Source organism: Lagenorhynchus albirostris, chromosome 14 (assembly GCF_949774975.1).
Source record: "Lagenorhynchus albirostris chromosome 14, mLagAlb1.1, whole genome shotgun sequence".
NCBI classification, from domain to species: Eukaryota; Metazoa; Chordata; class Mammalia; order Artiodactyla; family Delphinidae; genus Lagenorhynchus; species Lagenorhynchus albirostris.
The window spans coordinates 53,598,522-53,619,819 of NC_083108.1; the positions used below are offsets into that span (position 1 = coordinate 53,598,522).

Genomic DNA, 21,298 nt, shown 5'->3' on the forward strand with positions numbered 1-21,298 from the left:
TTTTAGAGGAGAACATATTATGCAGGTTAAAGCCATTTATAACAAGAATACCATAGAAGGACCTATAATTAAGTTAATGATTCTTCCAGACCCTGAAAAACCCATTCGTCTCAATGTTAAATATGACAAAGATGCTTCCTTTTTAGCAGGGGGTATTTTCACTGGTGAGTAATTCACAGTTTTAAAATAAATTTGTAGTATTAATTTGCCTCTTACATTAATGGAATAAATTATTTATCCTGGGTGTTCAGCATGATAAAAAAGCAAGCATGTTGTGGCTTTTCAAATAAGAAAGTACATTTGACTTAGCTATGTCTTCCCTCTCCCCTATATCCTACATTCCTTTAGTGGTCAAGAATGAACTAAAGTTCATATATAAACTGATAGCTTAAGATAACCAGTTTGTGTTTGTTCATTTGCTGAATTGTGAGATTCTGCAAAAGAAGTATGAACTGCTAAATGGCAAAACTGTGGGGGTATGTTCTACTAAATATGTTGCACTGTTAAACCAGACAGAACCAGGACTGTTCAACTTAATTTGGATGGAAATGCATCACATCATAATTTATGATTAAAGATATTTCAAAACAACAAACATTTACTGAACACCTGCTATGTCCATCCACTATGCTAGACTCCTAATTCCAGTAATGAACAAGACAGTTTTCAATGAGTTCAGTCTAATGTAGGAGACAGTCAAGTAAGCAAATGATTTCAGTGTAATATGGCAGGAGCCAAGTCAATAGGAAATTGTATTTGCTTTGTATAGGTAATTTTCTTGAAGACTTTGGTTTTCTTGAGAGGATGAATTCCTGTTCATAGTTACAAGCAGTGAAAGAAGCAGACCAGAAATATTTAGATTGAAATATTAACAATAATTTTAAATAATTATAGCCTTTGAAATCTGTTAGGGGAGATAAGACCTATTTCCTGTGATTAAAAACTGTAATAGGTGACAAGAGAATATTACAGGTGATAAATATAAGGGACTATTACAAGTAATAATAGTTTAGCTACTGTATGCTATTGAAAATCATAAAAGAAAGTAAACATTGTATTCTAAGACTACATAAAGCATATAGATTTGTAACCGTTTGGCCTGTTCTAGATTGCTGAGTATCTGTAGTCTAACCTTTTTTTTAAAAAAATTTTTATTGAAGTATAGTTGAATTACAATGTTGTGATAATTACTGCTGTACAGCAGAGTGACTCAGTTATACATATAAATACATTCTTTTTCATGTTCTTTTCCATGATGCTTTATCACAGGATGTATTTTTTTAATGTCTTTATTGGAGTATAATTGCTTTACAATGTTGTGTTAGTTTCTGCTGTATAACAAAGTGAATCAGCTATACGTATACATATATCCCCATATCCCCTCCCTCTTGTGCCTCCTTCCCACTCTCCCTATCCCACCCCTCTAGGTGGTCACAAAGCACAGAGCTGACCTCCCTGTGCTATGCAGCTGCTTCCCACTAGCTATCTGTTTTACACTTGGTAGTGTATATATGTCAGTGCTACTCTCTCACTTCATCCCAGCTTACCCTTCCCCCTCCCCGTGTCCTCAAGTTCATTCTCTGTGTCTGCGTCTTTATGCCTGTCCTGCCCCTAGGTTCATCAGAACCATTTTTTTTCTTTTTTTTAGATTTCATACATATGTGTTAGCATATAGTATTTGTTTTTCTGACTTACTTCACTCTGTATGACAGACTCTAGGTCCATCTACCTCACTACAAATAACTCAATTCCGTTTCTTTTTATGGCTGAGTAATATTCCATTGTATGTATGTGCCACATCTTCTTTATCCGTTCATCTGTTGATGGACACTTGGGTTACTTGCATGTCCTGGCTATTGTAAATACTGCTGCAATGAACATTGTGGTACCTGTCTCTTTTTGAATTATGGTTTTCTCAGGGTATATGCCCAGTAGTATCACAGGATATTGAATATAGTTCCTTGTGCTACAAATAACACAGTCTAACCTTTTTGGTCTTGCTTGGCAGACTGTGAAAATAAGACAAAGGATTACTAATAGCAAAGATGTATTTATTAGATTTCTGTGGGAGATTTAGCACTGGAGAGTTACCTGTTATGATTAAGTTCTGTAGACAAATTGTTGGGGAAGACTAATTAAAGAATAGTTTTATTTCTTCATTAGAATTTTATTATTAACACTTAAACAAGATGTATGCTTTAAGACATACAGTTATTTAGCCAAATCCACTAATTGAACTAGAAAGAAAATAATTTTTTAATGTTCATCATTACAGATTTTAGGATTACTGTTATTTCTGAAGATGACAGTATCATTAAAAATATTAATCCAGCACGTATTTCCATGAAAATGTGGAAACTGTCAAACAGTGGGAACCGACCACCAGCAAATGTGAGTCATAGAAAGCATTTTAGAAATTAAAAGTAGCTCTTACATTTAACATAAAATTAAATGTAATTTAATATAAAAATGCAGTGTGTATATCCTGGAGAACTAGAAAGTAACCCATTCCATCACTTAGGATTTTTAAAAGATGCATCAGAGTATGTTTCAGAATTAAGTCTAAAGAACAGTAGCACAGGCAAAAAACTAAATATCACTGAGAGATAGTACAGAAAGTGAGAGAAGGAGATGTGATTGATAGACTACAGAGTAAATTAAAGAAGGGGGTAGAGTGGAGAGAACAGTTTGAGAGTCCAAAGCCATACAGTCCAATAGAAATATAATACCAGCCACACGTGATACTCATATTCTGAATTCTGCTAGTAGCCACATTAAAAAATAAAAAGAAGTAAGTAAAATTAAGTTTAATATAGTTTTAAACTAATATACAAAAAGTTACCATTTCACCATGAACTCAATATTTTAAAATTTAATTATGATATTTTACATTCATGTATCTTTCCAAATCTTTGAAATTTGGTTTGTATTTTATGCTTACAACACCTCAGTTTGGACCAGTCACATTTCAAGTGCTCAGTAGTCACATGTAGTTATTGGCTACCATACCAGACAGTGCCAATCTAAAATAAATCTCAAATTGGAAACTAAACCAAGCCATATCAGGGGTCCTGATTTAATGACATCTTTGAGGATTTATGGTTCAGTTTAGTCATCTGTTTAGGAAACTAGCTTCCTTAATTTATACCATCAGTCCCATCAAGCTGCTATTACCTTAAAATTATGTCACCACCTTTAAGATCTGTTTTGTGCCCTTTAATGATTAATGGTATATCTTTCCATTGTGACTAATCTCACTTTTGTGTCATACATGCATGGTAAAGATATATACATGTAGGGGTGTGTTTGTGTGTATTTATCAATCCGGATGTGATCTGGGTTCACACTTGGTGAAAGGAAAAAGAAATTTTTATCGTAAATACACTGTGTTTAATGTTTGTGATTTCTCCCTCTCCCCCTTCTTCCCTACTTTTCCTTCTAGGCAGAAATATTTAGTTGTAATAAAATAAAGGATAATGACAAGGAAGATGGCTGCTTCTACTTCAGGTATTTCTCAAATTGTTTCATATTTTAATGCATATTTTGTTATGAAGTTAATCAGCCTTGGCAACATTTGCCTGCTCAGCTAGGGAGAAATAATTTATGATTGAATAGAAAATGTTATTTTCTTAATTTTTGGTCAGGAAGTTTTTTGAGAAAATATTTTGTTTGCAAACTTTGTGAAATGGTTTGGGGAAAGATTGTTGTGATAGATATATTTGTTTTCAAAACTATCAAAAACATCAGAAGAATTCTGTTGTCAGAGCACTTTATATTTTATTATATAGGACATTTCTGTAATTCTAAACTTAAGATCTGATGAAGTAAAAAAGCTGAACTAGGTTTTTATTGTTTAACTATGTGACTTTGAGTGTTGCTTCTTTAGTCTGGACCTGTACTTTGAAATCTGAAAATGGTTTTGGAGAGATGGTGTCTAAGGTTTCTTTTATTTATTAAAAATGTTTCTTTCCTTTTAGACTAATAATTGCTTTGTTTTATTTCTTTAAGTGTATAGTTTATTAAGCCATATAGAAAGAAAAAGGTACAAGTATAGATATAAATCATTGTTACAATAATACCAGCATTTACAATTACCTGTGTATTTACCTTTGTTGAGGTATTTATTTTTCCATGTGGCTTCAAGTTACTGTCTATTGTTCTTTCATTTTACCTTGTAGGACTCCCATGAACATTTCTTCCGGGCCAGGTGTAGTGGTAATGAACTCCCTTAGCTTTTGTTTATCTGAGAATGTCGCTGCACTGTGTGGCATGCAGGATCTTATTAGCTCCCTGACCAGGGATTGAACCCGTGCCCCCTGCAGTGGAGGTGCAGAGTCCTAACCACTGGACTGCAGGGAATTCCTATCTGAGAATATCTTAATTTCTCCCTCACTTTTGAGGAACAGTTGCTGGATGTAGGATTCTTGGTTGACAGTTTCTTTCTTTTAGCACTTTGAAAACATTGGCCCACTGCCTCTGGCTTCCAAACTTACTGATGAGAAATCCCATCATCTTATTGAGGATCCCTTGTATGTAATGATTTGCTCTTCTCTCGCTGCTCTTAATATTCTCTTTTTCTTTGTCCTTTGAAAGTTTGTAATAATGTGTCTTGGTGTGGGTCTCTCAGTTTATCTTACTTGGAATTCCTTGAGCATCTTGGATACTTATATTCATGTCTTTCATCAAACTAGGGAAGTTTCCAGCCATTCTTCAAACATGGTCTCTGCCCCCTTTTCCCTCTTTTCTCCTTGAACTCCCACAATGTGTATGTTGGTCCACTTGATAGCATCTCAGGTCCCTTAGGCTCTGTTCACTTTCCTTCAATCATTTTTCTTTCTGTTCCTCAGACTCTCATTTCCACTGTCTTATCTTCAAGTTTGCTAATTCTTCTACCTTCTCAAATCTGCCTTTGAATACCTGTAGTGAAATTTTCACTTCAGTTACTGTACTTTTCAGCTGCAGAATTTGTTTTTGGTTTCCTTTTAAGTTTTCTCTCTATTGATAAAGCCTGCGTGCAGCAACAAAGACGCAATGCGGCCAAAAAATAATAATAATGATAATTTTTAATTAAAAAGTTTAGCTATTAACGTATTTCAAAAATGCTTGCCTTTTTTAAAATTAGTTAATTTATTTTTTGGGGGTCTTCGTTGCCGTGTGCAGGCTTTCTCTAGTTGCGGCTTGCAGGGGCTACTCTTCGTCACGGGGTGTGGGCTTTTCATCATGGTGGCTTCTCTTGTGGAGTATGGGCTCTAGGCCTGTGGGCTTCAGTAGTTGTGGCACACGGGCTCAGTAGTTGTGGCTTATGGGCTCTAGAGCACAGGCTCAGTAGTTGTGGCACACAGGCTTAGTTGCTCCGTGGCACGTGGGATCTTCCCGGACCAAGGATCGAACCCGTGTCCCCTGCATTGGCAGGCGGATTCTTAACCACTACACCACCAGGGAAGTCCAATGCTTGCTTTTTTTTTTTTTTTTAATAGATTATTTTATTTTGAAAATACAGCATAATTTACTTACCTATTCACATATTTTGGGCTAATTAGATTATTTCCATTTTCATTATTATAAATAACATTGAAATCAACATCTATAAACAACCCTTTTTAGTTCCTTAAGCTAGATCATTTCCTTAATTTCTCTTTCAGATTTTTCATTATTAGTGTGTAGGAATGCAAGAGATTTCTGTGCATTAATTTTGTATCCTGATACTTTACCAACTTCATTGATTAGCTCTAGTAGTTCTCTGGTAGCATCTTTAGGATTCTCTATGTATAGTATCATGTCATCTGCAAATAGTGACAGTTTTACTTCTTCTTTTCCGATATGGATTCCTTTTATTTCTTTTTCTTCTCTGATTGCTGTGGCTAAAACTTCCTAAACTATGTTGAATAATAGTGGTGAGAGTGGGCAACCTTGTCTTGTTCCTGATCTTATTGGAAATGGTTTCAGTTTTTCACCATTGAGAACGATCCAATGCTTGCTTTTTGAGTCTATATCTTACTGTTTTTTATTGATCCAACTATTCTTTGTTCCTTTCTTTTTTAAAAAAAAATTTATTGTTTTTATTTTCATTTTCTTTTCTCATTAACTTGGTAGTTATGCAATTTTTTACAATTTTCTAAGTGATTCTGTTTATTTTTTAAATTAATTAATCTAGGGATTACAACATGCATAGTTGACATATCAGTGTCTAAATGGCAATTTACATTTTGTACCCTCTTTTTGGTCAGTGCATGAGTCATAGAACACTTAAGTTCCATTTTCTCTCTCCCAGCTTAACATGCCTTTGTTGTTGTGTATATTAAATCTTTCATGGCATTATTATTTTATATAGTCAGTGTTCATTTAGACTTTAATTCATTTATCCTTTCTGTTAATCTTCAACTCAGGGCTTCCATCTGGGATCATTTTTCATCTGAGGAAGTTCCTTTAATATTTTCGAGTGCACAGCTGCTGGTGACAAATTATCTAATTTTTACCTAAAAATATATTCCAGCTTCATGCTTGAAAACGATTTTTCTGGACATGATTTTCTAGGTTGGCCGTTTCTTTCTTGCAGTACTTCCAAGCCGTCCTTCACTGTCCCATCATTTCGTTAACTTCCCATCATTAGAAGTTAACGATCAGTCTTAACTGTTTTTGAAAAGTTATCATTTACCCTCCTTTTTGGTTGCTTTGAATTTTGTTTTCAGCAGTTTTACTGTGATGTGCCTATGTTTGGATTTTTTGAAAGTTATCCTGTCTGGTTTTCATAGGCTTTGATTTTGTGGTCTTTGTTCAGTTTTTTTAAATTGTCGGCCATTATTTCATCAAATACTGCTGCTGCCTCATTCTTTCCGTCTTCTCCTCCTTACATTCTTATTTACATGCACTTAGTCCTTACAGTATTCTCTCTCACCCTCTTTTCTCTATTTGCCATATTTTTGTCTTTCTTCATTCTAGATACTTTCTTTTCAGCTACCTTCAATTAACTAATCTCTCTCTGTTCAGTGGTATCTAATTGCTGTTAAATTCATCTTTGAATTATCAATTTCTGTTTGGTATTTTTAGTTTTTTTTTTAAAGGTCCAGTTCTCTGTTGGAATTTTCAGTCTTGTCTTTTATTACCTTGAGCAGTAATCAGAGTTTATTGAAATCTGTCTGGAGTTTGTTTTGGTCTGTTTTGATTGTCTCTTGTTTCTGTTGGCTTTCATTCTGATTCTCTTGCCTCTTCATGTATCTATTTATTTTATTTTACCATACTTTTTATTTATGCATATTTATAGAAATAATTTGAAGTCTAAGATGTTCTCTTTCTCTAGATGGAGTTTACATTTGCTTCTGTCTGTTGTCTGGGATAGACACTAGCAGTCTATTATCATTTTGGTCCATTTTCAGAGACTGAGATAATTCTAAGCTCAGTTGCTTTTCCCTTGGGAGCCTGTCTGCTTTAGGTCCACCTCTACTCCTAGGATATTCTCCCAGGAGTCAAGCAGCCTTAAATATGAAACTGACTTCCCAGGGTCTCCGTGCTCTCTTGTATCCTGCTGAGTCATTTTTTTCACTTTTGCTTATTATCTCTTAAACATTTTCAAGCAGATGTCTTTTTTAATATGGTTACCTTCATCCAGAAGTGTTGGTCTGCCATTTGGGAGCAGAAGTCTTGTTTCATTCTTACTGGAACTCTATTAGGAATTATCCTCAGAGAAAAACACAACCTAGAGAAAGGTTACATAATTTTCTCCAAGGTTGTGTGTATGTTATAGTGCAGAATTTCAATTCAGATGTGTGTTCACAGCCTTTGTTTACTACATTATGCCAATATTTTGAGAATATGAATGACATGGCAGAGCCAACTTAGAGGTCATGAACCATATTGCACGTATCAGACAAGGTATACCGTAGACTGTCGTTTATATATTCATTGTGTTTGTGACCAAAATAGTCTAGTAAGTCTACCTCTTACTAGGTACTGAGTTCTTTATTGATAATTAAATCACAATAAATATATTCTATATATATATAGTTATATATTTAGAATATATAAATGGAAAACAAAGCAACATAAAAAGATCAGCTGGGGGCTTCCCTGGTGGCATAGTGGTTGAGAGTCCGCCTGCCGGTGCAGGGGACACAGGTTTGTGCCCCGGTCCGGGAGGATCCCACGTGCCGCGGAGCAACTGGGCCCGTGAGCCATGGCTGCTGGGCCTGCGCGTCTGGAGCCTGTGCTCCGCGGCAAGAGAGGCCACAAGAGTGAGAGGCCCATGTACCACAAAAAAAAAAAAAAAAGATCAGCTGGATAATCTATAAATTCACAATATAAAACTGAGTAGGAAATTCACAATATAAAACTGAGTAGAAATGAAGCAAAATTCAGTTGATATATAATTCAGCATTTTTTGTGTTTACTTTGTCAACTTTGTATTCCTATTCTTTCATTTTTTGCCACACCCAGAGTTTGTGTTCTAGATGTTTTGTGATGGAATGTCCAGGTAAGAGGGATCTGGAATTAAGCCTGATATTGCAGGAAATATTTGGTGAATGAAGGTGAATGTAGTAATAGTAACTCTCCTCTTACTCATTTACTTTTTGTGGAAGGAAAAGAAATGTTAATGTTTTGAATTTCTTCCCCTTTTATTTAAAAGGTTTCAGTGATCTTGTCTCTTTCTTTTTAACTTAGGGATAAAGCAATTCCTAACAAAGTGGGGACATATTGTATCCAGTTTGGTTTTATGATGGATAAAGCAAATATCCTTAACAGTGAGCAGGTTTGTTTATTCTTTTTATGCATGGCAGTTAGCTTTAGTTAGCTTCACATTTTCTTGCTTGGTTGAGGAGTGTGTTGTTTTGTTTACAAGTGGGTTAATTATTGGTTGAAAGGTATAAATAATGCCATCTTCAGGAATTTTAGCATAGTACATACTTAAATTACATTGATTAAATTTGACCAGATGCAGAAGTTACTTTTCCATCCCTCTTTATATCGAGGACTCAGTTAGTAAACATTTTAATCTATATCATGGTAAGGTTGCTCCTATCAATTGTACATGAAAATGTTTCAGTTAATAACATTTCAGGTACTAGGATTCTAGATAATGAAGTTTAAGGTAGTTTAACATACATTATCTTCATTATTGTTACTGCACTAAATTTTTTTAAATTACATATATTTTTAAGTGTTTCTAAATTTGTTTTTAGATGGTAAACATTCAAAAATTAATCTGATATGCCTTTTATCCTCAATTTTTACAAGTTGATTAGTTTTAAGAATTTAATGGAAATACATTTTAGAAGGTAATATTTCATTTAGTATATTCTCTCTATTTCTTCTCTTCATCTTTAATACTAAGTCATTAATGTATTGTTAATCAGAATGCTTCTTTTGTTAGATTATAGTGGATGTTCTACCTAATCAACCTGTGAAGTTAGTTCCTGAAATTCAGCCAGCTACACCAGCTGTTTCAAATGTTCGTTCAGTTGCCAGTAGGACCTTGGTCAAAGATTTATATCTTCGTATCACGGTAATGTTTATTTACTTCCAAATTACAAAGGGTAACAGGAAAAATTATTCCTAGTTTTAGGGTGCAAGATAGTTATTATAGAATCATATCTGGATTATTCAGTTTAAGTTTATAGGAAAACTTTGTGCAGATGAATGAAATACTTATCAATATCTTTATACTTGAATACAAATAGAGAATGTTTAACATTATACATAAAATCCAGATATACTAAGTAGAAATTACTAAAAAATGCAGAAATCTGCCTACCTTTCCTAATATATCTTTAATCCACTATTTTATGTATGCATTATGAATGTGTGAAGTAAGTTGATTCTTCAGTGTCCGTTTCACTGAGGGGCAGGAAGTAGTTAAAGTATTTATTTTGAAGAGATCTGCTCTCATGGCTGATCATAATGAGCTCCTCAAAGCTTCCAGTTACCCAGAGGGTAAGCAGCAATAGTGCTGCTAAGAATATTAACAAAAACATGTAAGACACACTAGTGGCCCTTCATTTTTATGAAAAGTTTGGCTGATAGAGTACTTAACTCCTTCAGTGTATTTTCTTGTTTTAGACACATGAGTCGTTCTTAAACTGGTCTTCCCTAGATCACATATAGATGCTGAAGGTATAGTACATAGCTAATTTTTAAATGGGAGTCCTTTTAATAGAGTTGAGCCACTGTATTAGATGGAAGCTATTGTATTAGATGGTTCTTTTATGGTTTCTGGGATTATTTCCTGCCTGTGGAGCACTTACTCTGAGAACTGAATTTTGTGTTTGGAGTAAGAAGGATCAGAATGATTTAATATTTGGGGCTTTATAAATAGGTCATATTTCTGATTTGCCCATGCCCTTCTCTGGGTTTAATCTTTTTCTACTTCTTCTAATTAGTTACTTTTTGTTATTTGCTTTAAGGATGACTACAACAATCATACTGGAATTGATTTGGTTGGCACTGTAATGGCTACCATCAAAGGCTCTAATGAGGAAGATGACACCCCACTCTTTATTGGGAAAGTTAGAACACTTGAATTTCCCTTTGTGAAAGGTTCAGCTGAAATCACGGTAATATTTTTGTCTTCCGGTAGATAAGGTTTCCATATTTAATATTTTAAACCACAGTATTACAATACCTGTTCTTTTGTATGTATAGCTATGAAGATGTTCTAATTATAGCATTAAATTGGAAAGTCAGCTAAAATATTTTGAGATTTTTGCTCTAAGCTATTACACAGTGAACCCATGATCATTGTTACTATTAGAAAGACCCTCTTTTCCCCTGTGGATGACTGTTTTCTGTAACTGGAGTGATTTTAACTTCAGTGACAATTTGATATTCATGTTTCATTGAAAAGCTACCATTCTGTGGCTAGAAATAGAATCAAACATAGCCCAGGTAAAATGTACATATATCTAGGAAAGTTTAGTAAAACCAGCTAACCTTTGTTATTCATTTTTTTTTCCAAAATGGAAATAGTTTTACTTCTATAAAAAATACACAGTGCAAGAACATCAAAAATAATCACTATATCATCACCCTTCAGAGATATTGATGATTAGCAATTCAGTGTATAACCTTCCACACTTTTCTGTGTATACACTGACACTGCATGGATGTGTTCTGTGAGTATGATTTATATAGACATGGAGGAGGGTATAAAATTTCATTAATATAATAGAACTCTGCTTTCATGAAAATCTTATTTTTTTTTTTCTTTTTTTTCGGTACATGGGCCTCTCACTGTTGTGGCCTCTCCTGTTGCGGAGTGCAGGCTCAGCGGCCGTGGCTCACGGGCCCAGCCGCTCCGCGGCATGTGGGATCCTCCCGGACCGGGGCACGAACCCGTGTCCCGTGCATCGGCAGGCGGACTCTCAACCACTGCGCCACCAGGGAAACCCGAAAACCTTTTCTCATTTAACACATCCTTGATACATTTCTTTACCAGCAAGTATAAACCTACATCATTGTATTGATGATCATAATTTATTTGATCAATCCTAAGTGAAAATTTAGTTTCTTTGCAAAGTTTTATCAACAGTGCTTCCATCAGCTTTCTTCTATGTATATCCTTTGCACAAATCTGTTTCCTTAAGAAATTGCTAGAAATAGAATTGGAGATAGGGAGTGTACATTTTTAGCCTTTTGGTAGTTATTGCCAATTGCCTTTCAGTTTATATTCCCACCAGAAATACGTGTACATTCTCGTATTACCAATCCTGAATAGAATGGTTTTTAAAATTCAACCACTCTTCCTATTGTTAAGTATTTTCTTTGTTACTAGGAAGGTTTGAACATTTTTCATGGTTTTGACCTTTGTAGGATTGTCCCTTAACTTTTTTTTTTTAACATTTTTATTGGAGTATAATTGCTTTATATCCCTTAACTCTTTTTCTTCTGGGAGATTCATCATTTTCTTCTTAATTTTATATTAAAGATGTTAATGCTCTTTTGTGTATAAGTAGCTTTTTCCTGAGTTTGTCTTTTAGATTTTAGCTTTGTTTATATTAGGGCAGGAGGAAGGGTTGTATTCACAGTGATAGCTCTTGTATTCTTAGGCCTTTAATTTTTTTATTGGTCTTGATTTTATTTTTATCTTTTTTTAAATTTATTAACTAAATTTTTGGGTATCGTTTATTGAATAATTCTTCCTGTACCATTAAATATGAAATTTCACCTTTTCTGTATTTTTTTTGTTGGTGGTGGTGTTTATCTTTTTATCTAATCCAGGGCTAAAATCACATTGTTTTAGCAATATTAGGCTTACAGTTGGGGAGACTGCCAGCTTGTACCTGGTCTAAAGTTCAACTTGTTGGTTGGTCTGGCAGTCACCGAACATTACAGCATTTCCATTTTAATTAGTTCTCAACATTTTAAAAATTCTGGAGTTTTCACAAAGAGATTTGCATTCCTGATTTATTCGGAGAATTCTAAAGACTTGGCAGTATGGGGCCAAGATCTCTTAAAGCAGCAGGATTTTCCAGTCAGCTGCATCCATGATACTTCTTTTCATCTTTTGACATTGAGAGCAAGTGTCAGTTGCTACTTATATTTACACTTGTTCTCTTATTTTTATAGTGGATGGTAAAGTGAAATTTTCTTGTACCCTAACAAAAATTAGGTAATGAAAACCAGAGGTTGAAAAACAAAGAAGGGTGGGGAAGACATGTTGAGTATGCAGAGTCGGTTTGTATTGGAAGAACACACGTAGCCCACTACCTATATCCTGGTTACCTCTGTCCTATTTCCTTGGCCCCGCCACGGGCATTTGAAATTACTTACCCTGCTGTACACATTTCTGAGGCTTGCCCCACAGCTGCATATGGAATCTCAGCTTCATGTCATGCATATGAATTTCCACTAGAGGTTCCTAATATCACACTGAATAAGCAGAAATCTCTCAGGTCCTACTTGGCTCCTGACCCATATATTAATTAAGTAGGTCTGGGACAGGGCTGAGAAATCTGGTTTCTGCAGGTGATTCTTATCATTAGGGATGTTTGGGAAACACTGGTATAAAACACAATCATTTGTAAATGTTCCCTGTTTGCTTAAAAAGAACTTGTACTGCTTTCTTTAAAGTTTTAATCTAAATTTATAATTATTCAAGTTTGTTAATTGTGTTATTCAAATTCTTTATATTATTTGCCTACTTGATCTGGGAATTTCTGAAAGAGGTGTCTGAGTTTTATTCTGCTATATATTTATCCTTTTCTCATATTCCAAATTGCCATTTGTGTATGGATGCAGTTTTGGACTCCTCAGTTCTCTTCAGTTCTGTTATTCCATGTATCTTGGTAAACTGTACATCCCAGATTACAAACTATAAAACTTTGAGATAGGAAAGGCCTCCTTAAACAGGACATAAAGGAAAAGATTTTATATTTATATATATAAATAGAGGATTAATAATATTAATATATTGGTATAACAATATATTAGTACAGTATATTGAACATATTTTTAAAACATGCTAAAGAACTTCCTGCAAATCAATGAGAAAAAAGACAATCTAGTAGAAAAATAAATGACCAAAGAACAGAAGCAGGTAGTTAATGGACGAGAAGGTATAAATGACTAATAAACAGGAAGCATGACCTCAGTACTAATCAGGGAAATGCTAGTTAAAACAATGATGACTGGTTGTTTTTAATACATCATTTTAGAAGAAAGAAGTACTTGATTAATAGTGAGTGTTGGCTTCCCGAGGGCGGCACGGGGGCCGGGTGGTGGGGTGCAGGTGCCCAGACGAGGGGGGGAGCTGGGAGATGGCGTCCGGAGCGGGTCGCTGGCTGGCGTTGGCACATGTCGGATCTGGGGCTTTCCGGAGCGGGCTGAGTCTGGGGAAAGGTGGCGATGTCTCCGCCGGACGGGGTGGCTAATTCGGAGTCTGGTACCATCGAGGTCAGTCATCGTTACTCGCAGCGGCGCCATTTTGCCCAAACCGGTGAAAATGTCCTTCAGCCCTCTCCGTGTGTTCTCCATTGTGATCCTCTTTCTCTATGTCGGGACGCTAATTAGCAAGAACTTTGCTGCTCTAGTTGAGGAGCATGATATTTTTGTTCCAGAGGATGATGATGATGACGACTAATAGGGCGTGGAGAAGTATAGAAAGGAGAAAGCCCTAACTTAAGAAATGGTGATGCTCGCAGCCTCTCCTCCTTCCCTATCAGCAGATGGGCCCAGGGAAAGCCCTCAGCCTCCCAACCCCAGTGAAGCGTCCTGCATGGTCTGTGACCATAGCTCAGATCCCCAGGCTACGGGAGGTTCCTGGAGATGTGCTATCCACTGAGCATAATCAAATTGTGAATAAACATAATAAACATCAGCTCTGTATGACTGAGTGATGGCTGAACTTTCTCAATACAAGTAGGCTCTAGTTGCAGTTTCTTCACCCTGCTGTCCTATCTCTATCAGCTGAACAAATAGGTCTTTGATTTACAACCCAGGGCCTCCAGGCCCCTATGGATCCACAAGGTAATCATGGGGACCTGGGACCAATCTTCCTTATTTACAAAAGCCCAGCGGCTGCGTAGGCTAACTAAAGGCTCAGCTTTTGTGCTGAGTAACACTGGCTAGTTATACCACGCAATCAGAAGAAGCTTTGATTGTTTAAAACTCCTTGAGAAATACCACTTTTTAGAATTCTTTCAAAACTTGGATTCCTAGATGAAAAAATAATAAAGGGCAAGAGAAAACCAAATACCGTATGCTAACATATATATGGACTCTAAAAATAAAAAAAAAAAAGGTCGTGAAGAACCTAGGAGACGGGAATAAAGACACAGACCTACTAGAGAATAGACTTGAGGATACGGGGAGGGGGAAGGGTAAGCTGGGACAAAGTGAGAGAGTGGCATGGACATATATACACTACCAAACGTAAAATAGATAGCCAGTGGGAAGCGGCCACATAGCACAGGGAGATCAGCTCGGTGCTTTGTGACCACCTAGAGGGGTGGGATAGGGAGGGTGGGAGGGAAACGCAAGAGGGAGGAGATATGGGGATATATGTTTATGTATAGTTGATTCACTTTGTTATACAGCAGAAACTAACACACCATTGTAAAGCAATTATACTCCAATAAAGATGTTAAAAACAACAACAACAACAACAACAAAATAGTAAGTGTTGGCCAGACACATCAGGGGAACTGGATATTCTTATACACTGATGGTGAGAGGATAAATTGATGTAGCCTTTTTGAAGGGAAATTTGATACTACCTATTAAAATAAACTTTTAATAAGTCACTATAGGGACTTCCCTGGTGGTTCAGTAGTTAAGAATCCACCTGCCAATGCAGGGGACACAGGTTCGATCCCTGGTCTGGGAAGATCCCACATACTGCCGAGCAACTAAGCCCGTGCACCACAGCTACTGAGCCTGCACTCTAGAGCCCCAGGAGCCACAACTACTGAGCACGTGTGCCACAACTACTGAAGCCCACGCGCCTAGAGCCCATGCTCTGCAACAAGAGAAGCCACCGCGATGAGAAGCCCACGCACCGCAAAGAAGAGTAGTCCCCACTCACTTCAACTAGAGAAAGCCCGTACACAGCAATGAAGAACCAACACAGCCATATATAGATAGATAGATAGATAAATTTATGGGGGAGGGCTTCCCTGGTGGCACAGTGGTTGAGAGTCCGCCTACCGATACAGGGGACACGGGTTTGTGCCCCGGTCCGGGAGGATCCCACATGCTGCAGAGCGGCTGGGCCCGTGAGCCATGGCCGCGGAGCCTGCGCGTCCGGAGCCTGTGCTCTGCAACGGGAGAGGCCACGGCAGTGAGAGGCCCGCGTACCGCAAAAAAAACCCCAAAAATTTATGGGGGAAAAAGTCATTATATTTCTCTATTCTGGAGAATACACCAAGAAGTACTGAAAGCTACTTTCTTTGCTGTATTATAAATAATAGCTAAAAATTTTTTAATGAAATGTTCATCACCCAGTGAAAGGATATTATAGTGTATTGTATCTATATTATGCATAAATGTAAAAAATTGGTATTTAAACATTCACTTGAATTGATAGATCAAAATGAGTGCTGAAAGCAAATTGCTACAGTATAAAGTGTGTGTTATTTTTAAAGTGCAAGCAGTTTTATTTTTGTGTTTATATTCATGTAAATACATTGAAAACAGTTTTCAGAAACTAAGTGGTGGGATTGGGGATTGGTTTAATGATGGACTTATAATTTTCTTATTTCGTGGATTGTTTTACAGTGTTCTATCAATTTAGATTTTTTAAAATTTTATATCTGAATTTTATTGTGGTCTAAAAAAACAAAACAACTAGTACCTATTGTTTCCTTGTAAGACTGAAAAAGTTATTTAGGATATAAATATTTATATTGCATTATTTACTAGTTATATGTTATGGTCTCAAAGTATATCAGAAGTGTGTGTGTGTGTGTGTGTGCGCGCGCACGTGTGTGTGCTCATTAATGAAGAAAATACATTAAAAAAGACAAAAAACAAATCTTTAGAGCTTTTCAGGACCTTTTGTTTGGTCACCTGGGACTGGTGGGTCTACTTCCATGGTAACAGCTGTAACTTAAACTCAGCATTGGGCTTTGTGCATTTCTTTGTGATTATTTTTATAACTCATACCGTCAGCTGTTTCACACTGCTTGAACTTAAAGGTTGGAATCAGGAAGATATTTCTAGTCAGCATATAAGTGGCCATTGATATTTCTGGCCTGGAAAGATACTTTTTCTTATAGTTTTCCATTGTATATAATTTTTGCATAAGTTATTTATTGATAAGATAATTTGACTTTCAAACCAATAACAAAAGGTAAAGAGTTCTATGTGTTGGATGGTGCTGCTGATGTTTTAATGAATGCTTAATGAATCTCACAGGTCAGTCAATTTTGCCTTTTGCCTTTAAAATTTACCACTTACTTGAAAACAGAGTACAATGAGATATATAACATTTATACATTTACAAATACCTTTTTAAATCTCGTTTTTCCTTGCTGTTTTTTTCTTTATACAGAGTCTAGTTCTGGCAGAAAATAGTCCTGGAAGGGATAGCACTGAGTATTTTATTGTGTTTGAGCCTCGGCTACCAGGTTTATCAAGAACATTAGAATCATATATCCTACCATTTATGTTTTACAATGGTAAGTTTCTAGGAAAATAGAGGATAAACTCGTACGTTTGTGGTACTTTATATAACTTTGTTTTGCTCTCCATTAACATGGTGCTTACTAGTTATCTAATCATGTTATGACATTTCGGAAAAGTCACAATTTAAAAATTGAAATAAATTGTCTGAATATTTTTTCTTAGATGTTAAGAAGCAGCAACAAATGGCAGCACTTACAAAAGAAAAGGACCAATTATCTAAGTCTATTATAATGTATAGAAGTTTATTTGATGCCAGCAAACAGCTTCTTGATGAGATGAAGTGTAAGTCATTTTGTGTTCAAATGATGCTTTGGGGAATAGTGAGGTAGAAGGTTGAGGCCATGAGACACAAACATTGTCTAATTTCCTGAACTTAGAAGTAAACTGCAGGACACGGCAGAAAGGTGGTAGTGATGGTTTATATTACTCATCATTCGATCTTCTTAAGATGAAGTATTCCTGCATTTTAAATAAGTGTATATCTTGTGTACCTACAAAAATTTGAAACTTTTACTAGAAATCTGAATCTATAGAAATTTAAAGGTTTTGACATAACAGTAATAAGGTTTTTATCTAGCTCTAGCATTTGGCAAAAGACATTGGATGACAGTATCACTGAAAGAGTGATATGTAATTTAAGTTTTAGTTTGAGCCATGCGACTGTGTGTAGTTCAATTTAAAAATATCTGCAGCAAAAAATATATCTACAGCAGAGAAATATGTAATTTATTTTTTAATAAATACATGGAACATTTGCTACAGTTTTTAATGATGTTTGTATACTGTTTAAGACAAGGCATTTGCTGAGTTGTGCTCTATTTGTCGGATTTTTCCACAGGTCAAGGATATTTAGAGGATAATAGGAACTAAGTAGAGTAATGAAATAATACACAATTTGTAGCACTGAAATTTTGTTTTTAAAAAGTCCTATTTGTTTCTTAGAATAACCTTATGCAATTATGTATAAATTATGTATAGTCATGTGGATTAGAATTAAATAGCTTTTCCAAGATTACTTGTGGTTTGCAACAAACATATCATAATACCTCCCTTAGCTGCCTTAGCTCATTTCTCCCTTATTAGAAATGAACTTTAATTTTAGATTTTAGTTTAATTTAAAATTTCTATAATACTCTTCATTTTTCATTTTAGCATCAATCATTAAAAGGAAAAAAACAAGGGATTGAAAACATTCTTCAAAAACTATATTTTGGGGGCTATCACAAATTGATAGTTTTTGTTTGTTTGTTTTTAATTTTAGGCCAAGTTGAAGAAGCAAAATTAAAAGAGGCCCAGTTGCGAAATGAACTAAAAACACACAATATTGACATTCCTACAACACAACAGGTACAGTTTCCAAGTATATGTGAAAGTTTTTTCTTTTTAATTAAATTCTAACCTATAATTTTTTTTTTACCATTCATATTTTATTAGGAATGTTATATACACTGTTGTTTTGGGGTACTAAGCCATATGTGGATTATAATCTAGTCACTCACTAGACATTAAAATGGGCTAACAATGACGGAGTGCTCTTTTCAAAGAAATTGCAGTTTGTGTTTCTAATCTAATGACACCAGTAAATTAAATTAATAATACACCAACTTGAGAACTTGCGTTGAAGAGACCTAAGTGATAATCAGTATATGTGGTGGCAAAGAAAATGAGAGAAAGTAACAAAAGACAATAGATTTTTTTAATGCTTACATTCTTTATGTGTATAACTCATAAGTCCTATTATACGTTATATATTTCTTAACTAAGAAAAAAAAGAATCAGTGAGGTTGACTCTTCACATTACTATGATCATGTTCTTATAAGAAAGGAATAGCTAGCTGCTTAGTAACTTTTATGTTCTTGAGTTGTAACTATGTTCTCGAGTTGTCTAAATTGTTGGTTTTTCTCTGCTATTTTCTCTGCCTGGTACAAGAGTAACTGTAATTGGCCTTGCAGTTAATTTTTCTTTTTAAATTACAGATGCCACACATTGAAGCACTTTTGAAGAATAAGATATCAGAACAGGAAGAACTAAAGAAAAAACCCAGAAGATCATGTACTCTTCCAAACTATACTAAAGGCAGTGGAGATGTTTTAGGAAAGGTTTGTGTTTAAGCCTTTTAAGAGGCATTACATTTTATTATCTTGTTTTCTATCTGCTTTGGGTGATCCTAGATCATGGAGCCATGACGATATCGATATTTGGGGATCCCAGGCAGGATAGAGTGGGATTTCATCACACTACTGAGATGGTGTGCAGTTTAAAACCTATGAATTGTTTATTTCTGAAATTTTCATTTAATATTTTCAGACTGCCATTGACTGTGGGTAACTGAAACTGGGGAAAGAGGAACCACAGATAAGGGGGGACTACTGTACAAGAGTAGACATTGTGATGTTCTCATTGCTAGGGCAGGTTTTTGCTACCAGATCAGGTAAGAATAAAGGGTAGATGTGACCATATCAGTGCAATAAATGAGGTTTAGAAATCTGCCACAAAATTTCAACCTTGTTGGACTTTGAGCAAGCTTGTGACTAAAATACAGTGGGTCCTCTGTATCCACAGGTTCTGCATCCTCAGATTCAACCAACTGCAGATGGAAACTATTTGGGGAAAAATTCCAGAAAGTTCCAAAAACTAAAACTTGAGTTTGTCATATGTTGGCAACTATTTACATAACGTTTACATTGTATTAGGTATTATAAGTAATTTAGAAATTATTTAAAGTGTACAAGATGGTATATGCAGATACTATGACATTTTATATAAAGGGTTTAAGTATCCACAGATTTTAGTATCTGAGGGGGTTCCTGGAACCAGTCCCCTATGGATACTGATGGACTTGCTATACAGTTGACCCTTAAACAACATGGGTTTGAACTGTGAGGGTCCACTTACACACAGCTTTTTTTTTAAACTGAATACCGACTACAGTACTGCCTAACGGTTGAATCCTCGGATGTGAAACTGTGGGTATGGAGGACCGACTGTGAAGTTATATGCAGATTTTCGACTGCTTGGAGGGTCAGTGGCCCTAACCTCCACGTTGTTCAAGGGTCAACTGTATTTGTAAATAGGAGAGTGACTGTTAATTCTAAGCTCTAAAGTGTTTATATAAGCAGAAGAAATGATTCTTATCTGTGATGTTTAGATGTGTTTTCTGAAAAGTCATCTGAGTAAAAGATCTGCTTAGAAGGGTATAGTATATAACTATATTTAGGTTTAAGTGTATTTTATGATTACTTTATCAGTTGACACACCCCAATAGTAGAGATATTAAATGTGGGGGGAAAAGTACATCACCTAGCTGATAATATTCCAAATATTTTTATTTGGTTACTTGCAAAACTTACTGTAGTTTAATCTGGGAACAGTTTTTTAAAATTTAATAGCAGAAGAGACAGTTTAATATGTTTAAGCCAGTAAGCTTTTACAGTTTGAGATTTTTTTGTTAATTTATGTGAGTGTTTCAAAAAAAGTGTTTTTGCTTTAGACTTGGGCTTTTAAAATATTTAATGTCAAATTTATATATATTTAAAACTTTTTTACTTGATTTTTAAAATGGGTTATAGATTGCACACCTGGCACAAATTGAAGATGATAGAGCCGCAATGGTTATTTCTTGGCATCTGGCAAGTGACATGGACTGTGTGGTCACCCTGAGCACTGATGCTGCACGTCGTATCTATGACGAAACCCAAGGTCGTCAGCAGGTGTTGCCCCTTGATTCTATTTATAAGAAGACTCTTCCAGATTGGAAAAGGTTAGAAAAAAGTGAAAGTAATGATTTTTTTCAGAAATTTCTTTTCTATTTTTTATCAAATCACCGAATTTTAAAATTTCTCTAAAAGATGCTTAAACAGAGAAGTGACTCAAAGTATGTGCATTATTTTTGTCTTCATCACAAATATGATCTTCGTTAAGATCAGTATTGCAGTGTATTTGATCATATATGCTGGCCAAGTTTAATTTGCCAATTAAATGTTATTTGTATGTATGAGAGATACACATACAAACACACAAACCCAAAGTGAATTTTTGGCCTTTGCAACAGGAAGGATGGTAAGATGTCATTATTCTTAACAGAATATGGAACACCTTTATTTGGAGTAAGAGTATAGATACATGTCTTTTGTCCTATTTATGTCGTGTGAAAATAAGCAGCCATCATTTAGGTAGAGAAGGTTT

The 21,298-nt window shown here is 35.4% G+C and overlaps 1 protein-coding gene and 1 pseudogene across 1 annotated transcript in view; both read left to right on the top strand.

The window, feature by feature from the left end:
* The window catches only part of SMCHD1 (structural maintenance of chromosomes flexible hinge domain containing 1), a 128,882-nt gene that overhangs the window by 82,307 nt on the left and 25,277 nt on the right, over positions 1-21,298 (top strand). Inside the window, exons 32-42 of the mRNA XM_060121914.1 lie at positions 7-164; positions 2,276-2,391; positions 3,443-3,507; positions 8,656-8,743; positions 9,365-9,496; positions 10,395-10,544; positions 16,979-17,105; positions 17,275-17,394; positions 18,374-18,459; positions 19,090-19,212; positions 20,683-20,873. Coding sequence (XP_059977897.1) covers positions 7-164; positions 2,276-2,391; positions 3,443-3,507; positions 8,656-8,743; positions 9,365-9,496; positions 10,395-10,544; positions 16,979-17,105; positions 17,275-17,394; positions 18,374-18,459; positions 19,090-19,212; positions 20,683-20,873 — 1,356 coding nt within the window. The remainder of the gene's footprint in view (positions 1-6; positions 165-2,275; positions 2,392-3,442; positions 3,508-8,655; positions 8,744-9,364; positions 9,497-10,394; positions 10,545-16,978; positions 17,106-17,274; positions 17,395-18,373; positions 18,460-19,089; positions 19,213-20,682; positions 20,874-21,298) is intronic.
* LOC132504465 (essential MCU regulator, mitochondrial-like) lies at positions 10,997-14,313 on the top strand (annotated as a pseudogene).